General features: G+C 37.1%; 1 protein-coding gene across 1 annotated transcript in view; it reads left to right on the top strand.

The window, feature by feature from the left end:
- Positions 1 to 3,657: 3,657 nt before the first annotated feature.
- CNTNAP5 (contactin associated protein family member 5) overlaps positions 3,658 to 25,895 on the top strand; it is a 621,635-nt gene continuing 599,397 nt past the window's right edge. The window contains exon 1 of the mRNA XM_088473678.1: positions 3,658 to 3,884. Coding sequence (XP_088329804.1) covers positions 3,803 to 3,884 — 82 coding nt within the window. The 5' untranslated portion in view covers positions 3,658 to 3,802. The remainder of the gene's footprint in view (positions 3,885 to 25,895) is intronic.

Below are 25,895 nucleotides of genomic sequence, written 5' to 3'. Positions count from 1 at the left end.
AGTGGCTAATTTAGGCACGCTCATGCAATGACGTTCAAACAGACAGGTATGCCTGCATTTCTCCTACCACTCTCCCATCACCACCCCCAAATGCTCACTGCCTGCCAATCACTCTATGATGGCTTACCAAGCTCTGCGTGATCGCAGTGCGATCGCAGTGTACCAGTTGTGCACCGTGATGCATACACATGTGCAGTACGCAACAATACGCTGTTGCAGTTGTGATCCGTAATGAATCAGGCCCTGAGTCTGTGCATAAACAGTGACGTAAGATTACCCACAAGATCTATGATTCCCACCTAATTTTATTCTTTGTGCATTCTCTTTCCATTTTGTTGTCTAAAGTGGACATATCACCTATATTACACATAGAAAGGCTGCTGATGTTATATGGTCTGAATGAATATTCAATCAACCTGTTCACTAGAACCTAGAATGCTTATTAATATTATTTTTTTTTATCTGTTAGGCTTCCATGTGCTCCTCCTTGCTGGATACTAGGGGAAAAGGAGCATACACAAAATATTGACATACTGTACAATTCAAGCATTTGGAAACAAAAAGTGGTTGTGGAGGGGGGCTCTTGGGAGAACTACAATATAGTGGGACAATGACAGACCTAAGGCAGGTGGACCAAATGTAGCTTGGAGTGAAGATTTGGGCAGCAGTCAAGTTGTACCAGTGTAAAATAGGTGGGAGAAGTAAAGAGCAGGGGGATATCTATAAACCTCACAGGGTGTGCGGAGCACATGGACCCCTGAGTTCATACACTATTCTTACCTTTCTGCCAATGCTGAAGAATCACTAGAAAAATTGAACCAGTTTCCAAGAGATATATGCATGCAAAGTAAAGAAATCACCAGAAAAGTGGTACTGGCACCATTTCCCCAAATATATGCACATGTGCAGTGGACTCTGGTGCAAAGAGTAATGCTGCAAAATGGTGGGAGTGCACAGAGACTGCACACAGGCCCTATCTCTTGAAACACCCCTGATAATGAGGTAAATGTTTCATAAAGTGGAGTCTAATCAGCTGCTTAAGGACATTCCATATGTTTGTTGTTGTGCAGAAGAAGTCTTGTAGGCAGAAGTGAAAGATAGTTATCAGAGAAAAAATGAGGAAAATGTGACAATAAAATCTATGTGGATGGAAGGGAGAGTATTCAGCAGGGATTGTGTTGAGAGTTTGTAGATGATGGGGAGTAATTTTAATGTTCTATGGCACAAAAGTAAAGTCCAGGAAAACTGGGTGACCAATGATGATGAAAGTGGCCAAGAGGTCCAGAAGAATGAATTTAGGGAATGGCCCTTAAACCTTGCTGTCAGTATATTGTTGATCACTTTTATGAGTGCAGTCTCAGTAGGATGTTAGTGGCAGAAGCCTGCTTGCAGAGAGTTTAATAGGTAGAGAGAGATGGAAGAATTAGATAGGCAGTTGTACACAACTTGCTCAAGTATCTTAACGATAAAGGGGAAGAAAGAAAAGATGAATATCTCCTCATTAAAGACTGTACAGAACAGCTCACACTCTTTACACAATGGTAGAGTGGGCAGATTTTAGGAAAAAGGAAAAAGATGGAGAGATTGATACAATAATTGTCTGGCAATAAATCAAACTATATAGAGTAATAGTTTATACAGGAGTATATTTAGGTTATTAAGCTTAGTCCATCGAAATGAGATTTACATTTTTTTATAAGTACTAATCATTATATAAACTTATTTATGACATTATTTGAAATTAAAGCATGCATTTCTATTCCTGTCAGTGGCAGCTTAAAGGAGAACTCATACAAGATTATGTTCCAAATAGATCTTATCATGCTCATTGTCCTTGACTACAGGTACAGTAAACTTAGATCTATATAATGTATATAACTGTATCTACACAGTGGATCTGTTAGTACTGTATATAAAAGATCAATGACAGTAAAATGTATCTGAAAGGAAGGATATCTGAAGGTGGACATCCCTTTACAACTACCAGTGTTCCTTGGTGCACATAAAGCTCAAATCTATATCATTATTTTCATTTTACTAATTATTTCATGTCTGAACCACTTTGTAGTTAGTTTTAATTAGAAAAAGCATTTAGACCATAAAGGGTCATACTCAAAATACTGTTTTTACAAAAAATAGATTAGAAATCTCCACAAGTTTCCTATAATATTCAGAAAGCTTTTACACCCCAACACAGTATATATTCACAAATGAACCACTGCATCTGAGTGACAATAGTGTGTGTCCTCTAACAGTCATACTGTAGGATGTCTCCCCAAGCACCCTTATTATAAGCCACTACTATGTAGCATATTGCCAACTATATCATATCCACAGTTTATACATTCGCATAAGAAAGAAATAAACACTTATAACCCACAGTTTAATGTACAGTATAGGAACACAAACCAAGATAATCGCTTAAAACAGTATACCGGTTAGGGGGTCCTAAATAATCTGTATTCTCTTTGAAGCATTATACATTTAACTTCAAGGCAATACTGTTTTTGAATATTTTATGTGTAAGAAACTCTTTGCTTAGCACTTTAAGATCACATTAGATGATGTGCTATTTTGGAATCACACAGTTAATGATCAATAAGGCAGCGTGACACTTAAGACTACCTGCAAATTGACCTTTGAAACTATCTCTGATATGTCCATAGAACTAATATCCGCACAAGGAAGTGAGAACCGCACAGAGCCAAAGAGATTGGGCTCAATGGTGTAGTTATCCTTGACAGACACAATGTATATGAAACTATACGGTTTACAGGGATATTATCAGCAACAACCTTGTGGTGATAAAATAGTTATTTTATTTAATAGAAGGAAAATTATTGTAGAACAGTTGATTTTAGGTCAGTTCACTTCTTTTATACAACTGTATAATAATATATATCAAAACTCAGCATAGTCAGGAAAAAATCTAAAATCTATTGTTACATACAAATAAAAATAAACATATTGCATGCTAAATAACATACCAAACAGATATAATGACTGTTTTGCTAAGCAATGTTTGTAAGTACAAAGACTCTCATTCCCAAAATCTGATGCAATTACCATACAGTCAACAAATTATCCACTTTAGTTTAAACACACACACAGTCTTAACAATTTGGACAACTCAATTTTTCAGTCTGCAGACACCCTGCTTGTAATGTTATAAACTACTGAGCCTCTGAGCAGAGAGATGTTATGTACAGTAGGAGAGGATGCCCCTAATTAGTTTAATGGATAGCCTCTGATACTGTACAGGAATACACCCTTTGATTGTGACATTCACTGTGTAGAAGGTATAGAGTAGCTTGTGACTTATATAAACACCTCCTGGCTGCAGGACTTATGTGACAGCCACATCATCTGCTTTGTGATGTGTGCAGAATGGTGTGTACAGCACCAGTGCATGAGCCATTTACCAATGAAAAGAAAAGCAGAATTCTGAGCAGCACTTTATCCTCCCAAGGAAGCAGCTCATGCACACTGGAAGCCAGAGTCTGCTGATGCTGCTGGTGAAGCAGTGGGTGTAGCCTGCTCCGGGATGTGGGTGGAGAGCGCACTGTTTGCCTATAAGGAGCTGTCCACCATCTCGGTGCTGAATCTCTATCCAGCTCTGTAGATTGTATTCCTCTCCAGTTCGCCTGACCGTTGGATGTGTCTCTTTAAGGAGTGTGTGCAGGGGATGTCTGCAACTGAGTCTATGGTACCTAGATGCTGCTGAGAGCCACAGGATTGTCTGAACATAACACATAGATCTAGGATAATCCACACACAAACTGTGTCACCCGGAGCAAAAAACATGGATTCAGAAGCAAAACTGTTTTGCGCTTTTCTGTATGTCTTCTCTGCTACATGGCATCTGGGTTCAACAGCTGCAAATTGTAAGTACTAATTATCCCTTTATATACGTCAATGTACCTTGCTCGCAGCGCTGAGGGGTCTTTCACGATTGGGGGAAAGTTAGTTGCCTTGATAGACTCAGCAACACGATCATTTCGAAAGTGGTCCAGGAAATATACAGGTTTCCTGTAGCCGTTGCCTGTAGTTAGGTGGATGTACCAGTGTCAGATATAATGTATTTAATGTCTCTGCTACATTTTACAATTGAGTCTTAAGGATTGTTTCATTGTGAAACATTTACTATACATATTGATTCATATGCTCTGCCACATTTACTGTATGGGGCAGTGTTTACAGCACCCGCGATATGGCCACAAAGACCACACCAGTCATTGTGACATTCTAAATAATAATTTGTGTTAATTCTTTGAAATAGAACTGAAGGGATTGCCTAAAGATACCAATCAACATTAATTGTGCTCGTATTAATAATAAATATTACAGTACCTTTCTATGTATCAATCAGTTTGCCTTTTACACCTGTAAATGTACTTAGAATAACATCCATTTAAATTGGTTCTTCTGTTGTACAATATGTAGAGGGATTTATTGTCGATGGGTTAATAAACCACCTATTGATTTAAACTCTAGAAAAACAAGCACCTCATGTTAATTAGAAGAGTGTAATGTATATGCTCCTGTACAGTATGTTATTATGCATCTGAATTACTACATGGTGTTAATGGAATAGATCTTTTGTGTGTAACTCCTCAAAGTTTAATGTGTGGCCGTGTTCCCATCACTCCTTCAGCCATTGCTGCTGCAGCAGTCTGAGCCAGGGGACAGTGTTTGTCATTCTAGAGACACATACGCAGCTCAAACGCTTTCTTCCAGGTTATGTGGCTTCTTGAAGATGCAATACTCTTTAGATACAGCACATATAAAAGAAGGGCTAATGGGTGGACAGAACATTAAAACATATACATTTGTTGTTTTTAGAAGATATTATTGTGGAGTCTACTAGTTAGTTACATAGTGAATGCTTCACTAAACTGCTGAATTGCAAACATTAGCATTCAATCACTGCACTAAACTTTATCCGCTAAAGTCATAGGTACTTGAAGACATCGATCCTTAGTAACAAGTAAGATGTCTTGTGTGTAATTATCAGATGCCAATCAAACTGCAGCACTTAGTGGTTTGAAATGTACAAATATATATTTTGTATTTTGTGGGATTTGATCATTTTTTACACTGCCATTGTACGGACTAAACACTAGAGGTCAGTGTTGCTCTTTTACAGGATCATGTAAAATTCAACAAACCACAATGAAAACATAGAGGAACAGATTACACTTTGGATAAAGTATCAACAGCATAGAAGAAAAAAAACCGATGCATTTTATCTTAAGTCATACACAGCAAAATAAATATGCAATGTGAAATGTGTTGTTATACTGGGAAAATATTAATATTACACTTATTACACCCAGGCTTAGATGTTAACACCTTATTATACAATTGCAGAACATATGATCTTGGCAAATATCAAATACTGTACATGAAATAGAAAAACCTAATACATTACAGCTCTGTAGCAATTTGAAAAAAAATATTGGTTCTATATATACATATCACATATTTAATTTGCAACCTTCCTAAAATTCCTTGCAAATCCGTGATAAGCATTACCATATTTACTTGTCAAGAAAGTAATTACTAGAGAAATGTGCGAGAAAAGCATCACCCGTTGAATAATTCATTACAGTTTGTTTCCCCATTCAGCTGTGCATTTAATTCCAGATGGACAGGTACAGTGTAGGTGGAGAGTAACAAATCCTGCCATTATTTCATTAAAATAAAAAAAATAAAAACATTAATCGACTATAGAGGCTGTAACCCAGTCTTCAGGTTCCCTCATTCAAGCCAAGAATGCTGTCTATCTGCTTAGGGATAACAGTGGAAGCCAAGCAGTTTGTCTGCTGCAATCTGTAAACAGTAAACCAGCTTGCCTTAGATAGTAAAAATGTAGATTACATCGCACATCACTATAACCATCTATCCAATAAAAAAGCCATTTTAAAATGAAAAAGGAACACTTGAAAATATAAAAGAAATTATATTTTCTTTTAAACTATTCTTTATCTGGTTAACCAAACTTTTTCAACTGTGAATTGGGGTTTTTAAATGTTGAAAACATTCTTCTGCTACAAGGCATTTACATTTATTGTAAAACATGATATAAGAGTATTTACAGACCTAATTATGTGTCTAAATACATGATCAAACTTGTTAGATTGCACTCTCCCTTTCCGATGATGCTAATACATTGCTTTAAGATTTTGAATAGTATCTGGTTACAAGTATTCTATGTCTGTATTCATTTACTTACACATTTTTCTTAAAATTATGTTTCATATATTATAAAGTTTCAAGACATTTTAGTGGATAATTGTCTAGGGGTCAATGGGTTTAAAATGAATATACATAGGACCCCCAAAATCCTATTGTATATTTAATGCTGTAAGTAAAATAATGAGACACTAGCATGCATATACTGTATGTGTGTTTGTAATATTGAGTATTTTCAGTACTTTAGTAAATGTGCATTACTAGTTAACTTGCAGATATTTGATTTTTCCAAACTAATGTAAATACTAAGATACTGCAGCTTATTTATACAATGTATAAGATTGTGAGATATATACTGTATTATACCAGTATCTTTATATATTAAATGTTTCTCTACTGTAGCACATTAAAATGTGAGATAACTGCTGACCCATTATGCACATTTACATTAGTTCAAAAATATGTAAATATTGGTATAGGCACAAGTATGTGTGTTCAGAAATATATAAATACTGGACTAAAACCTAATTTTTAAAAAAGCTAAACCCATAATATTCAGGACAGTTTTTAGGGAGAGTTTCTGTGTAATGCTTGATATTAACGTATATTCCATCTCATGTAGTATTTGCAAAAGTAAAACACGGCAATGGGATGTCTGATGGTTTAAGTTTTATACAGTAGGTCCAAACTGGTAGATCAATGATCACCCTTAGACAGTGAACAGATCATTATTCACTATTGAATCTGTAACCCCCCTAAATGTGGTAACCAAACCAGTTAATGCTCAAAAAAACACTCCACAAAATAATGTGGAAATGGACTGTAAACTTGTTCCCCAAAAAAATCTAAAAAATAATTAACTTGAAAATGTGTATAGCATTTGTCTTTCCCGAGCTGCCTATTTTGCAACACATACCAGTAAGAATTTTTGCAGTCTCTTTATACTATATATATATATATATATATATATATATATATATATATATATATATATATATATATATATATATATATATGTATCTTTCATCAATGTTTCTTTTAGTCTTGGCCTAAAGGAGTATGCTTTATATAAAACCCTACTAACCACATGTGTGTCATATATATTAATATATATATATATATATATATAAATATATATATATATATATATATATATATATATAGTGTTACTGCCATCATCCTTCATTGGTCCCCAGTGGCATCTGAAACATGAATATGTATATATATATACATCTACATACACAAAATATTTATTACATGGGACCAAAATGAGTTTTATCAGTTCTAGCATTACCCAATAAACAGCTTCAAATGCTCCTGTAATGGTCAGATCGGGAAGTTGGGATCTGATGGCCTGCCGGGTCAGGACATTTATTGGATCTGCAGAATATTCTGCAGGTGTGTATGCAGCATCAGACTTTCCACATTCAAATTTTCCACCAATGAAGCTCTGACTGTTGCCAAAATTATATTACAACATTTTTTATAAAAGATCTAGATGTTTATTTGAAACTAGTCATCCAACACTATTTTCATAGCAGCCTCAGTCACTACTTTGTAGTATTAAATGTTTGCTTAGGTCCCATGTAGACTTAGTCCCTTCTGCATTAAACTGTCCAATTCACAGACACACATACATTGAGCTTAAATACTCATTATTGCATGTGTTTTATATTCTAATGCTGTTATTAGATACAGGTTGTTGTAACCTCACTCACTCACTTACTCTCCATTTTATCCATGTGGTGCTGTTTTGAAGACTGAATACAGTAGGGATTCTGAGCCTAGTCCAACACACCAAACAAGAATAATAAGGATGATGAGTGTTCTGGTGCAATAATAGTTTCGGAGAATCGTATATGACATCATCAGTTAATTTGGCCAGTTAGATACTTTATATTGCATTTGTATGATTAGCTCTACTAACACTTAATGTTGTAGAGAAGTAAGTAGGCAAATGGCCGTATGTATAAAAGATGTTTCATAGGTTTATAAGGAAGAGGAGAAAAAAAGAAAATAATAATGAAAATGCACAAATTCGACATAAGTAAAGGTTCCCTTATTGAGCCAGACATTGATGAGCAATGTTTATGTTCTAATATAAGATGGAAATACATTTGTTAAAAATACCCAAACTTGATCACCACCTGCAAATAGTTTAAATAGTTAGTATAGACACATATTACCCAACCATATACTTGCATGATTACATTTCAAATCAAGAGAAACTAACAGAGTTGGTTCATGGACTGAAATGCATATATCATAATCTGTGATTGTTTCTGCATCTGCTCCTCTTGAAGCACTTGGCTCGTGTTAAGAATATATCTGACTGGATGAGTAATGCAGACTGAAGACAGCAGTACAGGCTACAGGCTGATAGCATCATCCATCGTTCACGTAGTTCTATACCAGGACTGATTAGCTTGTGTATTGTCTAATGTACCATCTGCAATTAGACGCCTGTGTGGCACTTGATCATCTACACAAATGCTAACACTTATAGGTCTTTAATAAATATTTATTTCTCCCTGAGGCCTCAAAGATTTTCACATTCAGGTTCACTGGTGCCCACTATATAGGAATATAAAAAATAGAGGAGCTCAAATATTTTGTATCATTAAAGGGGAGATTTATAAAAGCTTAGAGAGTGGACAGAGATAAAGTGTTAACCAATCAGCTTCTGTAATTTTTCTAGCACAAAATAGTGTAAAATGACAGTTAAAAGCTGATTGGTTTGTACTTTATCTCTACAAGCTTTCTCACCCTAAGTACAGTACTTTCAAATTGTATTGTTAAAAATTCCACATTTATTGCAGAAACTTATATATATTTTATAATAATTACCTGCACTTATTTGAGCATTGCAACTTCATCTACATATCAATAGCAATGAATCTAATTAGGAATATAATTATATCACTATTTAACTGATATAAGAATACAATCAAATTATTTTAGGATAAAAAGGTTTTTCAGATGGGGTTAGAGTTAAAGCTCAGGTGGCATATATTCATCCGATTTATCATATTCAGAAACACAATGATGAAAACAATGAACTTTAGTTTGTTTCCATGTTAACACATTATGGTGAGAAAAAAGTGTTTTTAATTGCATATTGTGTGGGACTTTTTATTGTTAGTTGCTACTGGCCCTTTAAGTGTAGGGATAGTAATATTGTGTCAATGGGAGGATTAGCATTGACTGTCTCATATTTAGAATTCTGTACACTGTCTCCCAACTAGACTGTCCTAGACATTGCAGTTTTGATGTAAACTATCTCAAAGAGTAATATTATCTCACAAAATGACTGGTGCTCACAAATTAGAAGGATTGATGGACTGCCGGCAGTCTCAAAGATTAAGAGCTCAGGTAGCTATGTCCGACCAGCAGTCTGTTTACACACATGTGAATGGATGCAGAACTGTGAAGTTATGGTTCATTTACTGTTACTGAGTGCTAAACATGCACAACCCTGCATCCATGTACCATATATATACATTGTAGTGGGTGGTTGGACAACACTGCTAATTACGGATTGCTAATTGCATCTGAATTGTGATTTTAACAATAACCGGGACATTGTGGACTATCGATAGTACATGAATAATTATATTGAATGCTGTGGGCAAAATAAATATACAGTAATTATCACATGCTTTTTTATTATTTTTTGATTGTTTGCTATTATTACCACAATTTTATTATAGCGGCCGGTGTGTTTATAACTTGTGGATATTAGTCCTATTAAATATTAACTGTATATTTTCCAAGTGCTTCTCATTGGTGTTTTTGGATATTGGTTAGGGTTGAGTACTTTCTATGTGAGAGCTGCTAGAAAATATAATACTTTTTATTGTGTTAGCGCCTTTTTGACTATATCTAAATGCTGCTTGTCTGCATGAGCACAGATACATTCCACTGATCTAATAAAAAGGTTCATATTGCTGTTCAGTGTCACTAACCAAGTGGCCTTAGCTCTTTAACAGATGTATGGGGTCTTCCAGTTTTAAAGATATGGTCAGTACTGTATAATAGATTGCAGGGCCCCCGACAGTTGCATGGTCTGTGGGGTCCAAGCGGATCAGTTAGGGAGTAATGGTTGTTTGATCACAGAAGGGTGTTCTTAGCTGTATAGGATGAGAGTTGCTGGTGGTCTCACAGATTGTCTTGTGCTCTTTCACAAATTGGGGAGCACCAGTTGTGTGTTCTGACACTATATAAAAACTTATGTGTTGGTGGGGCTGTTACAGTAATACTGTATATCAAACACTATGAGATATCTCTTCTACTTGTAACATTCCATATGCAGATGACAGATGGCAGTAACATAAGTGTCAGTAGCACATGTTCTAATATAATATTTACAGTTAAATAAGTCTAAAAATACCGAAGACAATTATGGGAATACTTGGGTAGGAGGGTAACACAACAAATAAATCTATGTAATAATGTTCTGGGAATGATGATCTAAATGTATGGCGGAAGGAGAGTATTTCAATAAGTGTAGATGTGATGACATTACAATGACAATAGAAGTACTAAATATTAGTGGTATTCAACACACATTTTTGTTATGTGTTTATGCTTTTACACATAAAGTTGAATTCTGTAATTAGATTTGAGAAATAAATCAGCATCGTTCTTTTGTTGTGATTTATTGATTGAAATTTGCTCAATGTCTGTCTTGCACAGCAGTCAGGTTTCAGTAGTAGATAACTGGAAATGTCACACTCAAAGAATACATGGTCAGGGTGAGTGGATCATTTTAAGACAATGCTGTCTTTAATTCATTCTACATTAGCGAACCTCTACAGTTATATATTTTATTTAATATAGGATCCATTTATGTACAACTTAGTTTGCCATCCCAAATTTAAATAAAGCCAAAAAATAGTGGTGCCGCTAATCCATCTGATAAAAAATATAACATAAAAACCATTATTAAATAACATTCAAATTACTGACAAATAACATTACATTAAAACTACTGATAAATAGCAACATAAAAACTATAAAATAGCATTCAAATTACTAATAAATAACATAACATAAAATTATCCATAAATAGTATAACAAAAAAAGCTACTGATAAATTACATTAAATGTTCAATAAATTACAAAATAACTAATGATAAAATGCAGTTTGGAAAACAATTTAATTGAATGTTATAGAAACTATTAAAGGAAGTCAAATTAGAAGGGAGATTGGCTGCATAAGGTTCCGTAAGTGGCTGGTGTAACAGACAGCCTAAGGGCCGCTTGCTGTAGAATGAGAGTTTAAAACAGGTATGTGAAAAAATGCTAAAGAAAACAGTATCAGATAGGAGTAATAACAGAGCTATTGTTTTACAGAACAGAGAGAAGTGATCAGACATTTCCATACTAATACACTGGATTTTGTTTATGGAGAGATATTTATTTCAACAATACTGTAAGCCAGTAAATTGTGCATACTCAAAATTAGATTCTTAGATAATAAACAAATCAGATGACAGAGAGCCTTGGAAACGTGGGACTTACCACACTGCGTTCCAAGATATTAGCTATTTTAAAATTTGTATCAACCTCAATTCTTTTATAATAACAAGTGCACAAGACAGGTGTCACAGATGGGGGATCTGTTTTTGGAGAAGAGCAATTATTTTTCCCAACATGTAACATACAGGCACATACACACATTTCCTCTGCATGAGAAAAAAAGATGGCCTTCAGGAGTATTAAAGACAGTGACAAGCTGCCAATAGCTAAAATTGTCTTCTAAACCTCTGCCTCCCCCTTACCTCTTCCTTACAGTCTCAACTAATTGAAGAATATTTTTCACATATTTTGTAACCCTTTCAGCACCAGGATTTTGAGTAGTTCAGTGTTAATCTTTTTTTATTTTTTCCCTCCACCCAGTGAATTTAATATTTATACTCATCCCTTTTGGGAGAAAACTATTTATTTCATTTTTGTTTCTTTCAATTTGTTAATATTATACAGCTTTGAATAGGGATATCCAAACTGGGATAGGCTGATTGTTCAGACTGCCCCTGGAAATACATGGGCTAGAAAGAGCTCACAAAAGTGCTCAGATACACAGGGTTATATTCAGCAACAGTGCCAATATTGCCCCGAATATTTTCTTACAACATCGACATGAAATTTTTCTTTTCTCAATTCTTTTCCTACTATTCAGAAAAAACTTCTCAGGGAGAGAGGTTGAGTAAACACACTGTCCCTCTGAAGTCTCCAGCAGGCAGTCTTTTAGGTTGTCCGAAATGACTGCTTGCTCTTCACATGCCCCATCCCTGCGTGGGTTGGGTACGAGATGCCGGCATTTAGGATCCCGGCGGTCAAAATCCCGACGCTGGCATTCTGACTAGGTTAGCATCCTGACGGCTCAAGGTAAGTATTCCTAATCTAACCCTCAACCTTACCCTAACCCTTCCACCCCAGTGCCTTAACCTAACCTCCCCCTATTGCCTACACCTACCACTCCCTCCCTGGTGCCTAAACCTAACCCTCCCCCCTTAGTGCCTAACCCTAACCCTCCCCCTAGTGCTTAACCCTAAACCAAGCCCCCCCCCAACCCCGCTACTTACCTTTGAGATTCCAGCGGTCGGGATGCTGGTGCCAGTATTCCCATAAGTGGCGGGATTCCGACGTCGGCATTGTGGCAGCCGGAATCCCCGCTGTTGGGATATTAAATGTATCCCCCCTGCACAGCGTATGTATGTAATGTATATTTACTGTATATGTACAATATATATATATATATATATATATATATAGCCCTTACCGGTGCTTTAATACATACTTCGTCCTTCCCCACATGCTCCTCCATCTCCCAAGTTGAATTTCCACGGCAGAGCATGTGGGGGGAGCATTATGAAGAAGTGCCGGGAAGGGCTATATATATATAGTGTACATACAAGTATATACACTAAACATATATATATAGAGAGAGAGAGAGAGAGAGAGAGAGAGAGAGAGAGAGATGTGGTCCGGCACTCTCACTTTTTTGTGTATCAATTGCTGGTGCTTTCCAGGGTAGCTTTGATAGTTACCCACAAATATATTTATACTATCATCATGTGATAAAAGGAAGACACTCTCCAGACTTTGCTTGAAGTTTGCAATATTAATCAGTTTAATAGGACATACCAAATTAATTTGCCAACGTTTCGGTTCTTTAAGAACCTTTGTCACGGCATCTCAGTATTTCTTAACATCAGCAAGATTTAACTTTTGGTCCCATGAGTCAGGTGTGGTATGTCATTCTCAGTGTAGTTACACTGCCAGGAACACTGGCAGTGAATCTACCGAGTCAGGGGCAGAGACTTGGCGGAGTTTGAACCAGGTGGCGGAGTTTGAACCAGGTGCATTGACTGATTGTTGGATGATATCACTCTATCCCTGCAGTTTTTGGCTAACATAAGGATTTTTCTTCATAAGACGGCTTTCTGAGGTGGTGTTATATAAAGTAAGCTTTTACACATTTTTTTTAATTATTCCTGCTACCTAAATAGCAGAAAAAGTTAAAGTGCTGTAGAGATCAATGACTTGCTCTCTACAGTGCAATATTGTAAGAGCTGGGTATTAACAGAGAAGATAATGTGTGATCTTCTCCGTTAACCCTCTGCTAAATATCTGGAATACTTAATTTATGCTCATTTCCGCATGATTTAAGTAGAAATCTGCTTGCTGAATAGAGCCCAAAGATCTCTTATCTGTATCAGATTCCTTCTAACTAGAGTCACAAAATTTAGAGCCCCAAATTTCACATTAAATGAGTTTTCATGCAATGCTGCAAAGTTCCATTGATATAATACTTAGAATTCTGATTTTGCTTCAATATTATTTGAAAATTTGCATTTCATAAACTTTACGGTGATACAGTGTTGGTATAAGACTGGAAACAGCTACGGACAAATTCCACCAGTGAAATTTGGTGCACAGATTTGTAGAGTTGAGCATGTTGTGGAAGAGTTTTGGAAATATTGATCATCTCAACTGTTTCTTTACCGCTGTTTATCACATTGACTGACTGTGGTTACATTGCTGGAGTTGTGATGCTAACTTACTCCTAATGTGCTCTATGACAAAAGCCCTTTGCTCAGTTAAAATATTATATGTTGTACTTTCTTCCATTCACATTTTTTTCAAGATTAGTCCGATCCAGAAAATAGCACACTTGTGTGGACTTTTCAGACGTTATATGTATGTATAGCTTGAGAAAAGAAAGAAACATTTTCTTAGACCAGTCCAAATAACTCCAAATACTGGATAAATATGGCTGCTTGTTCTTATCAGAAAGCTCCGAATACTGTACAAATCTACCATAGAGACAAGAGAGCACACACAGCTTAGTATATTTATATATTAGAGATGCACCAATTAAATTGCTTGTACATCAAATTAAGAATATTGTGGATTTTCAATAAACTTTTCTTCTGCCAACAGTAAGAAGGAATCTTCTATTCCCAAATTAGATGTCAACACAGAGTAATGAGGGAGGCTATGCTACATATTTCATCACCAAGGATGTTGCCGCTGGAATATATAAATATATCTAGAGACAATATCAGTGTAAGGGTGTTGTCTCCTGGGGTAAATGGTTGCACTTGTCATGCAGCATCCAAGTAGTAGTACTCCAGTCCAGGGCCTTGGTACAAGGAGCACAGCTAGTTTTATTAGCAGCACACAAATAAACAAATTATAAGAGTAAATTCTGGTTTGTCTGGCTCTAACTAAACAAAAAGATTCCCCCTCTCAGAGTGAATAGACCTAAGGTCCCTCTCACAAAACAGAAGTCTTTAACACAGCACTTACTTTCAGTAATCACAGTGTTTCTCAATAGGCCTGTGACCTGTTCTCAGGCAGCGAGAGACCGACTACAGAGACTGACACACCCTTTATCAGCCTCTCACAGGTGGTCTGGCAATTAGGGTTGCTAATCAGCTGCTGTCTACTAGACAGAAGCTAAAAATAAGGGGAATATCTCCCATTGACAACCTTTCCTGTGTTTTTGTCACTATATATATATTTCTGAATGTTGACATTTACAATGATGTCAACACCACAATGTCGACAGTTATGATCTTAACATTGTTGGACATGTTGATATCTTCAGAATGATGACGTGTTCACAATGTGGACATGTGAACTGTCGACAGTCTGTTCATAGGGGTAAGTTTAGGCGATGGTAGGGGGCTTAGCTTTAGGTACTACAGTGTAAGTAAAGGTTAGGCAATGGGAGGGGAGGTTATGGATAAAGTCACCATCAGAAGCACTGCAACATGAGCCTGAAGTTATGGGGACATCACCTGCAGACCAGAAAGATATGGCTGGACCAATTAAACCAGGTAAGTCAATCTAATAATGTCAACATTTCATCAGTGAAGCATGTCAGCATGCTGCATGTTGACATTACAACCATGTCAACATTCTCATGTAAACATTATGAATGTCGACAAAATATACCACACCCAGTTTTAAATTGTTGATAAGCACTATTTTTTTTCTAGTTGTATGCAATAAATGAATACATTAATCTACCCAATAAAATTTAGTTTTTAATGTGCTTTAAAAGAGTTTTGTAACCCGTGAAGATATGGGTGATTTTGTAAAAAGAGCAAGTAGCAGACCGAAAGTGCTTTGGTTCAAGAAGTCAAATAGCTGTTTTTCTGAAATCAATAAAAAAACATGTCATTGGCTTAGACATAGTTAGTGTAGGGGATGCTGTTGCTATGGGGCCCACTGTCTTAGGGGGCCATAGACATTGGTCATATGGTTGTCTGCCAAGTTCCTGGAACTGCCTACTAAGTAATTAGGTCTGGCCATTGCCAGTCTGAAAATGGGGATGCATCAGCACTCATATAGATGGTCGTGTCTGTCTCTGCCCCTCAGTGAAACTCCACATTGCTACTGTTTGCTCCTTCTCCCCCTCTCACCGTCACAAGCACAGCTGAGCTAATCAGTGATCCATCACTATCAGAGAGTAGGCTCCTCCTTTATTACAGTCTTTGTGAGCTGTGGGAAGGAGATTGAGCTCTGCGACTAAGATTGTCCCAAAAAGGGACAGTTGCAGAAATGAAGAAGATCTCCATTCAAAGAGGAATATTTTGCATTAGGAAGTATCAAGCCTTAGGTAGGAGTTCTTTGAACTGTGGACCTCATTCAGAGCCACTCGCTAGATGCGATAGCTTGCATCCAGCGTATGCAAATTTGTCAAAGTGACGGTGTGGGAAGTGCTCGCTCGCCAAGGCATAACCACACCCACATTGGCTGTGCGAGCGATCGCTCTGTGTATGCAGACACCCATTAGCATATGTAGGGACACCAAGTAGTGCACGTCATTTCCAGGAAGTATATTAAAACATTGTTACATCGAGGACCATCGGTAGCAATCGCAGCGCTTGTGGTTGCCTTACCCTGCTGCAAGCACTACGAGGACTTCAGTGTAAAAAAAAGGCAAGTGACGTGTACTATGATGCTGCCTGTTAATTATGCATGCCTTAAAACTGCGTTTAAAAACTCAGGCATGCCTGCATTCGCACCTCCACACCCCTGTTATTAGTGTCCTGCCCCTGTTACCACCCACAAACGGCCTCTCCTGTCATTCATTTTACTGGGCTATCTTTGCTGGGCGAGCGAGTGGGCTACAATTGCACAGAGTAGTTTGCGCATGCGCAGAACGAAGCATTCACAAACCATCGAGCCACTTGCGAGCACACAGCGCTTGCGAGCTGCTCTGAATGAGGTAGTTTTTCTTTGCACTCACTGGAAACTACATTCTTCTTAGACCTGAATCTGCAAATAGGGACGGAGCACTTGAAATTTTGCACCAGATAAAATACCGTGACAGGTGCCCTCGCATGCGCCACCTGGCCGCCGTTAAGCCCCACCCCCGTGATCTGTTTAGACCACACAGCTGATCACTGGGGCCAGCTCCGGGCTCTGCTCTGCCTGTTAGAGTGGAGCAGGAGTCCAGCAACCAGGGGAGACCCTGGATAATGCCACCTTCAGGTGGCGTTTTTATCACAGGGCTTCCCCTGGTATTTTTTTCACAAATTATTTTTGGTAACTACCAGGCAGATCGCATTTCTCATTACAGTGATGGAAAATGTGATCTGATTACTAAAAATAAGTGATCATTAGGGCTTGGAGTAGAATTTTACAAATTCTACTCCAATTGCCCTTTAGTAACTTTAGCTGAAACTAAAATAATGTGAAAAGGGTGTGAATACACCCTTTTTCACTTTATTTTAGTAAAAATAATGATAATAAATAGAGCCTATAATCTCTTACCAGACTTTTATGTAGGATAATGCTGCCTATTGGAGTTACATTCCATTTTCAGTGAGTGGTGTGTGTGGTGAATGTTATAATGGTAAGGGTGGTTTGTGTAGTGCATACTATATTGTACTGGCAGCACTGTAACTTGGCATAATCTGAACTGGTGGCACTATAGTTTGGAATAATATGAACTGGATTGTAAACTTGGGAGCAGGGCCCTCTTACCTCTTTGTCAGTCTGTTATTACAAAGTCTTGTCTTATTACTGATTTATTCTCAATTGTAAAGTGCAACAGAATATGCTGGCAGTATATAAGCAAATATTAGTTATACATAAATAATGTGAACTTGGTCGACCCTGACATGTGACATAATATAACCTGGCGGGACATTGTAATGTGGCATAATATGAACTAAGGGGCACTGTGATATGTCATAACATGAACTGGGGGGAATGTAATGTTGCCCAGTGTGAATTGGGGCAAATACAGTGTGGCAAAATATGTACTGAGGAGCTACAATGAGGCATACTATGAACTGGAGGCACCATGTGGTATAATATGATCTAGGGCACTATTACGGCAGATGAAATGTACTAGGGCACTACTGTGGTTCATAAAATGAATTAGGGCACTAGTATGGGGCATAAGATGTGTCTCCAGGATCGGTGGCCTCTACAAAATGTTGCTCTGGGGACCACAAAGTTTTGTCTACCCCTGAAGCACTGTGTGTGTGTGTGCAACACAACTTCTGCTGTTCAATCTAAAATAGAAGAAGGAAAGGTGACAGCACATAATGTTCCAGTAATTCATATTACCCATTTTACAATGTAAAACATCCTTCAACTTAATACTACATTTAAAGTTACCATATATTTTACTTTTAATGAATCTTAAAGTCATTCCTGAAATCTTACGTTAAATTATTCAATCCATCTGCTAAGTTTTTCCTGAGATAGAGCTCTTTTGAGTTTCCAAAGTTTAAATATTCAGTTTTACACATGTTTGGGGTGAAATTCAGTAGAACACTATAAGCCATTAGCTCTGAGTTTGCCACAATTAACTCCTCTGGGGAATTTCTAATGTGTTAACATTAAATCTTGTCTGCTATTAAATAATACATTTTTGTTCTTACATTGACTTTATTTTATCCATAATCCCTATAATCTGCCATAACTGTAATTTATAATGATAGTCATTTTTGCTATGAAAGAGTCTATTCTTTTATCTATAAATATTTCCTTGCAAAATATATGCAGCCTTAGAATGATAGTTATGAGACAATGTTGGGAAACAGGACTTTGCTGGAATCTCTGATGTGAACACACCTTTATTTTAGGGATGAGGATGTCAAGTGTCAGCTAGGAGGAATGTGGCAACTTCTCAGTATGAATCTGTGAGAGCTAAACTCTAACCACATGCAGGTTTGCTCAGTCAAGCATATGTGTATGTCACTCACCTTGATCACAAATCAGGACACATCAACTGAAACCCCACCCATAACTACTGCATACTTCCCAGCTGTCCCGCTTTTGGCATGATAGTTCCGCTATTCAGGGACTGTCCAGCTGTCCCACCCACGGGCTGCAGTATCCCATGGTTGGGGAAGTTAGGAGAGAGCACTCTCATCACAGAGCAGTGGGTGAATAGATGCTGTGCGCTTTATGGATAAAGCCATGCCCTCTTTTTGGGCACGCGTGCCTTTGGTGTGCATAAGTGCCGACTACCGAATCACCAATATTTGGGAGGTATGCTACTGAGACTGGTGTTAATTCTTTTAGTTCAGAGATTACCTATTTATTTTTAAACAATTAAGTAATTTTTTTTGCTAACAATTGAAGAGATACTGTGAAGATTTTGCTAATTCTAAATAGATCTGGGGGGGAAATTGTACCCATAGGAAAACTATTGCTTCTTTATTATAATTTTCTTTATAATTAAAAATTGTATCAATAAAGTTTTAGCTAAAGGATCCTCTTACCAAAAATAATTGATGGATATAATTTGTGAAGTGCATTAGATGCGTAACAGAAATCACATTTGTTTTTACACCTGTGCACCTACACAGAGCCTCACAGAGCATTTCCAGGTGCATGCCTAAATGTTTAACTTTGTACCTCTTCAGAAACAGTCCTTTCATTTACATAAAGTGTCTCCCAAAATATTTCAGCGTTTAGTTGCTGCCTCATGTCTTAATCTAATTATGAAGGTAAGGGGTACTGAGACCACCTTTATTACATATGGTACTTTTGTGCTTATAGATTTCTTTTGTAGTGCTAAAAGTCCATGTAGAAATATGTATTTATGTCCAAGGTCCAAAATACATCTCATCAAAAGATCATGATAGAACTTGACATCCTCCTACTCATCAAAGCATCTTTGCAGTGTGAAAGTTGCTGCGTACCCTTCCTCAAAGCAAGTATTGTCCCTATAAATGCACCAGATTAACCCTTTTATTTCATGTACAAAATAGTACAATGCAAAGCGATATCTTTCGAAAACTAAGCAGACTTGCAATAGTTCTTCATACTGTACTTATCAAAGGACATTATAGTTCTGCCGATTTCCTCCTATCCACTCCTCTGTAAATGAAGGTATTCTTATCCACAATTCTGTACATCTACACAATTTGTGACAGACAGTGCCATAAAAAGAGAAATCACCACAATATTTTTACATCTATTTTTATTACATTTATATGATTAAATCAGATACTATATAACCGTCTTGGTTATAAAATATATAGGTGAGAGATTATATTATAAATTCTTCCGACTAAACCATAAATTTAGTTTGGCTTAATTCTTTATTGCCCAATACATTAGACTATTAAATATCTGTGTTTTATCAGGACAAAGCTGTTTTGGATGTGCTAAATAAACAAAGTGTAGATTGCAGACCGGGGTTTTGATATTCATTCCCGATGACAGTGCCAAAGATTAAGTGTCAAGATGATATCTCTTATTATTGAATTCTCTCTAGGGCGCCTGCTCCAGGATGTATGCTCTGAGATCTGGATTCCAACAAATCACAGATGGAAAGACACACACGTTCCAATAATAAAAAAAGAATGCGTACCTAATCTAGGTTTGCTGTCATGTAAGCCTGTTCCTTACCAGTTCTTTGATTATGGTGTAAGTAGATTTTTCACAGCATAGCCAGACTTGCAAAAAATTCACCTGTTCTCTTTGTACAAGGAATGTAGCTACTATTGATACCTCACTGCCAAGATTATGTCAGAATTGAACATGTCAGCTAGATGTGATTACTGTGTAGAAAACTGTGTTATGTTTCACAAATGCTAAATCCCAGATGGAAGGAATACATGAAATACATCATTTATTTGAGACTATGATTATAAACTTCTCCTACTATATACTGTGCAACAAAACTATAGAATATTGGGCAATAACCTGTGCTTGTGCATAAAGATGCATTACATTAAAACGAAAAATCATAAGTAAATGAAAACAGGATTTGTATTAAGGGCTCCAGCTGCCATCCAAAGTAAAGATGATTAGCTCTCCTTCACTCAGTCACAGTTTGCAATCCAGTTATGGTAAAAAATGTTACACCATACTGTACACACACCATATTAAGGAGCATATGTAGCAATATTCGATAATTGGTCCTGAGTCCTGATAATTATTACAATTTCTTAAAGCCGCAATAATATATTAAAAATAACTGGAATGTTATAAAAATTCACATGCAATGACAGGGACTCCGATAAGAGCCCATCCCTGTGATGCATAAACATTAATCGCTGATGCAATCACTTTACTTCCATGTTTGGACCCCAACAGGGTCAGTGCCTGGTCATCAGACCACGCCTGTGCAAATGGTCTGCACATATCTGCTGAAGCCCCACCATTCTTAAACCATGGCGACACTTATGTATATATACATGTAGTCTTTAGAAAGGGGATACATTCCCCGAAACGTTGACTATGACATATTAAAGCTACCCCGGAGAGGGTTTTTTTTCACCATATACGTGAGTCTCTGAGTGCCGCTCTTTGCTGCTGTGACTATATATATATATATATATATATATATATAAGCTGCCACTGAATTTAACAACAAATAAAACAATAATGCCTTCCCCCACTTATTAAAATAAACCCTGGTTTCCAAATACAGTACATCATTCATATATGTACGGTCCTGAGGAAAACAAATTCCTCTACAATAAAAATATTGAGTGCCATGTCAGTTACATTATTTTGTGATATATATATATATATATATATATATATATAAATAATTTAACCTGGTGTGTGTACGGGATCCATTCAGTATCCTGGCTCAGGGGAGGGTTAGGCTTAGGCACTAGAGGGAGCGTTAGACACTGGGAGGGTTAGGTTTAGGGTACAGGGAGGGGGAGGTTAGGTTTAGGCACTATGGGGTAGGATTAGATTTAGGCACTAGGGGGAAGGTTAGGTTTAGGCACTAGGGGGGAGGTTAGGGGGGAGGTTAGGCACTAGGGGGAGTAGAGGGTTAGGGTAGGGAAAGAGGGAGGGTTAGGATACCTACTGCCACGGGATTTTGACCGCTTGAATCCCAAGTGCTGTCATCCCATACCCATCATGTGGTAGGTAATAGTGTACATGTGGTAGGCAATAGAGATTGTAAGCTCCACTGGGGAAGGGACTGGTGTGAATGGCCAAATATTCTCTGTAAAGCTCTGCTGTTCAAGTTCTTTGGTGAGAAGTAACTAATGTCAGGTCCATTGAGTTATAAAGTAATTTGGTAATTTCTTTACATTTTTCTGTCAGAAATGTGTATGTCAGTGAGGCAGCTTTTCTGTTAGCAGTGTCTCTGTCTCTGAGAGATGTTATTGTTTACACTTGTGGAGTTACACAGCTGTGGCTTTGTGATGAGGTTCAGATTACAGTAGGAGGTAGACCAGGTCTGTGGTATGTGGTCCTTGGGAAATAATGCACGGCCATGTGATCTAGTTTGTTCTATCATATTGGTGGGATCTGTCTCAATAATACACATAATTTTATAAATGTATATACACACATGCCTCCTCTTTCTGCCGATGTGCCCCCCGTCTGATTACTAATCAGCCCCCCATCTGTTCCATCCCAATCTCACACCCCCCAGCTATTTCCCTTCCACCTGCTCCCATACTTACCCAGTGTCCTGTGGTTCTATGTATGTCCCGTCTCCCTCACAGTAGAAGCTGTTTAGACACATGCCTTGGCTTCCACTAAGGACTGCACGTGGGTTGATCACAGGTCACTAATTGAATAGCTGTGGGTACTTTACCTAGGAGCAGAGGCCACACAACACAACCTGTAGGTAATTATATCTGGCCCAAAGTGTAGGGAGTATTATGGAAGCCCAACACGGCATACCATTTTGAATACTAAAATATCTAGTGCATCAAATAAGGGGAACCTTGTTATTTTTTTACCCAGAATAGTGGATCTCTGGGGATCAGAAATCCTCTATGTAGTGAAAATAATGACTAAGAGCCTATTGTTTGAAATGAGTGTTCGAAGCCAGGTACCATCCATTGACTTATTTATTTTTCTGTAATGTGCAATACGGCGTTGTTGTCTGCTGATCATACTGATACATAATCTAAGGGGGCACATTGTTTGAAAGGGTGGACTTCAAAGTCTGTATGTGCCATGATGGGAGAACTAGGGGTCATTTAGTATCCTCACCCCTTCCTACTGCACTTAATATTTGTTTTCTGTTTTGTGTTGGGTGAGCACTCATTAACATGTGTCACCTCCTCACCCCCTCACCGCTAGTAGTATTATGTCTACCAGGCCCCTCGTAGACATAATATTTTACTATACTTCATTGCTGTAGTGCTGAAGATGCAGATAACACATAATTAGTATATTTAATGTTCATGTTGAGGGCAAGCCCCACTTATTCTTAGCACTGACTGGGTTAATATTTATATTAATTTTGAATATAGGATAATCCCATTGTTGGATTTTGTTTGTTTTTTAAAACAAATTCAAGTGCTGTGTTTTAAATAAAAAAAAATCCTTATTGTTTTATAATGACAAATAGATAAATATCAACAGTCGACATTTACTGGCATTAGACGAAGGTCATAAATAATTATGGAAGTCAATTTGGTAGCTGATTAATTAAATTTGAATGACTTTGATGAATCTAAAAATGCTCATTTTGTTACAGCTGATTATGTTTTTTTAAGTTGCTGTTCAAATAGCTCTCATGGGAATTCATGTTTGAAATGAGTATGGAAGGTTATGATTAGATCTTAGACTTAATAATGAAAAAGTATGCCTTTTAATGAGCATCTATACATGCACACAACAACAATTTAAACATATATCTGGATAGTGAACATACACATGTCACAGTAACTGTGCATTTATTCTAAAGCCAGTTATTTTATTTGATTTACATTATATGTAGGAGCATATTATCTGATCACGGTAGATAAGTGTCACTGGATTGTCAGCGCACAGTACATCCCACACCAGCAGCTTATATGCATCATAGAAACTATAGCAGCCAGTACAAGTCAGACCAGTTATATCAGTATTAGGTTTTGCAAACATTCAGGGAGATGTAAAACCCCAACATAATTAAAAATGATGACCCAGAAATGTTGTGGGCATATTGTAACTGGGATTAATATCAAGGCAATTAAAAGTCCTCTGTGTGGGGATGGGGTTTACCTTGACTTGTTCCTGTCACCATAAACCCCTGCACCCTACATGATATTGATAATTACTTCGATGGACACATACTGTATAATGCATTAATGAAATTTAGGAGTTCTCACTATTTCTATTCGTTTGTACTATACAGTATACCTTCACCATTACAATAACTCTCCAGAATTCTATCTATGGGACAACTGTTTGAAAGTAGAGCATAATGTAAAAATCATCTGGCAATGGGGTTACCACCTGCTTTCTTATAATCTAAAACAACTATAGGTTGAGTCTCCCATATCCAAAATGCTTGGGACCAGGAGTATTTTGGATAACGGAATATTCCGTATTTTGGAATATTTGCATACCATAATGAAATATCTTGGGAATGGGAGCCAAATATACACACAGAATCCATTTATGATGAAACTGCCGTGTCATAGGGTGGATAAATGCGTCAGTTGACCCGTGTAACGCAGGTGGAATGCAAACCGGAAGCCGGAAGTTTAATACCGGAAGTAGCAGAGCGCTAGCAGCCAGCGTGTAACAGCTTACAGCAACAGCTTATCGATACACCGTGAGCGGTAAGAAGTGCCAGGATCCAGGAGTAGAGGTCCCTCTGCCTGAGGACACAAGCACCTCGACCACCTGGTGCACACAGTGGATTAAGTATCTGGGTGTTTCACACCTAAATCCCCAAGCAGGCTAATATTGCATAGCTTCCTCCCCCTGGGATTGGGGTAGAGGTTAACTGCTGCACTACATCCCATTTTCAATCTGAGTGGATGGATGGTAATGTACTGAATATAGAAATCAATTATTATCTATCACAGTAACATCATTCTAACCTGCATTGAACTAGTTGTTTTGCATTCTTTACACCTATTAACTGCATACTAACTGGTCATGACTGGATATTAACACTAACAGCAATTAATCCATGGTTGCTGGCTGTAATTAATAACTGCATTCTACGCTTTGCTTCACTTTGAGATTCATGCATGAGTGATTTTTATTGATTATTTTTGAAGGAATCTATATATAAATTATAAAATATATTTTTTTTCATTTTATCCAATATTCTAAATAATAAATAGTGTGAGCCAGATCCGTGCTTTAAAGTGTGGCAATTTAAGCCTTACTAACTAATCCATCTGTATTCCATGTATGATTAATCAAATTTGTAAATTGTATTATGTGCAATAAAATTATTAATATTTTTTAAACTAGCAGCCACTGTCAGCGCTCCCATTTCTTTCTTTTTAATTGGGTTTTCATTATATTAGGTGGATTTCCAGATCCATCCTGTGGGGGCAGCATAAGTGGTTTTTCTTTACAGCATATTAATTGGTGTTTTGATATTGGTAGTGCCTGCCTCTTTCTTTCCTGTCATGTGTTATATACACCTTATACCCACAGCCTGCAGTTCATTTTATATAATATTTTCAATACTTTTGTGTCTCAAACAAAGTTTGTGTACATACAGTACATAAAATTCAGCTATGTTTCATATACACCTTATACACACAGCCTGAAGGTAATTTTATACAACATTTTTAATATTTGTGCCTAAGACAAAGTTTCTGTACATTGAACCATCAAAAATCAAAGGTTTCATTATCTCAGTCAAGCCCAAAAAAATCTGTATTTCGAAATATTTCGTATTTCAGAATATTTGGATATGGGAGACTCAACCTGCATTGTAACTTTGTTTTATGTTAATCTAAAATCAATAAAATAATAAAAAAATATGGTGGAAC

This window comes from Taudactylus pleione, unplaced genomic scaffold, assembly GCF_031769625.1.
Source record: "Taudactylus pleione unplaced genomic scaffold, aTauple2 ptg000138l, whole genome shotgun sequence".
Taxonomy (NCBI): Eukaryota; Metazoa; Chordata; class Amphibia; order Anura; family Myobatrachidae; genus Taudactylus; species Taudactylus pleione.
Note: the sequence above shows the minus strand (reverse complement) of the source record. Positions and strands in the feature narration are given on the sequence as shown.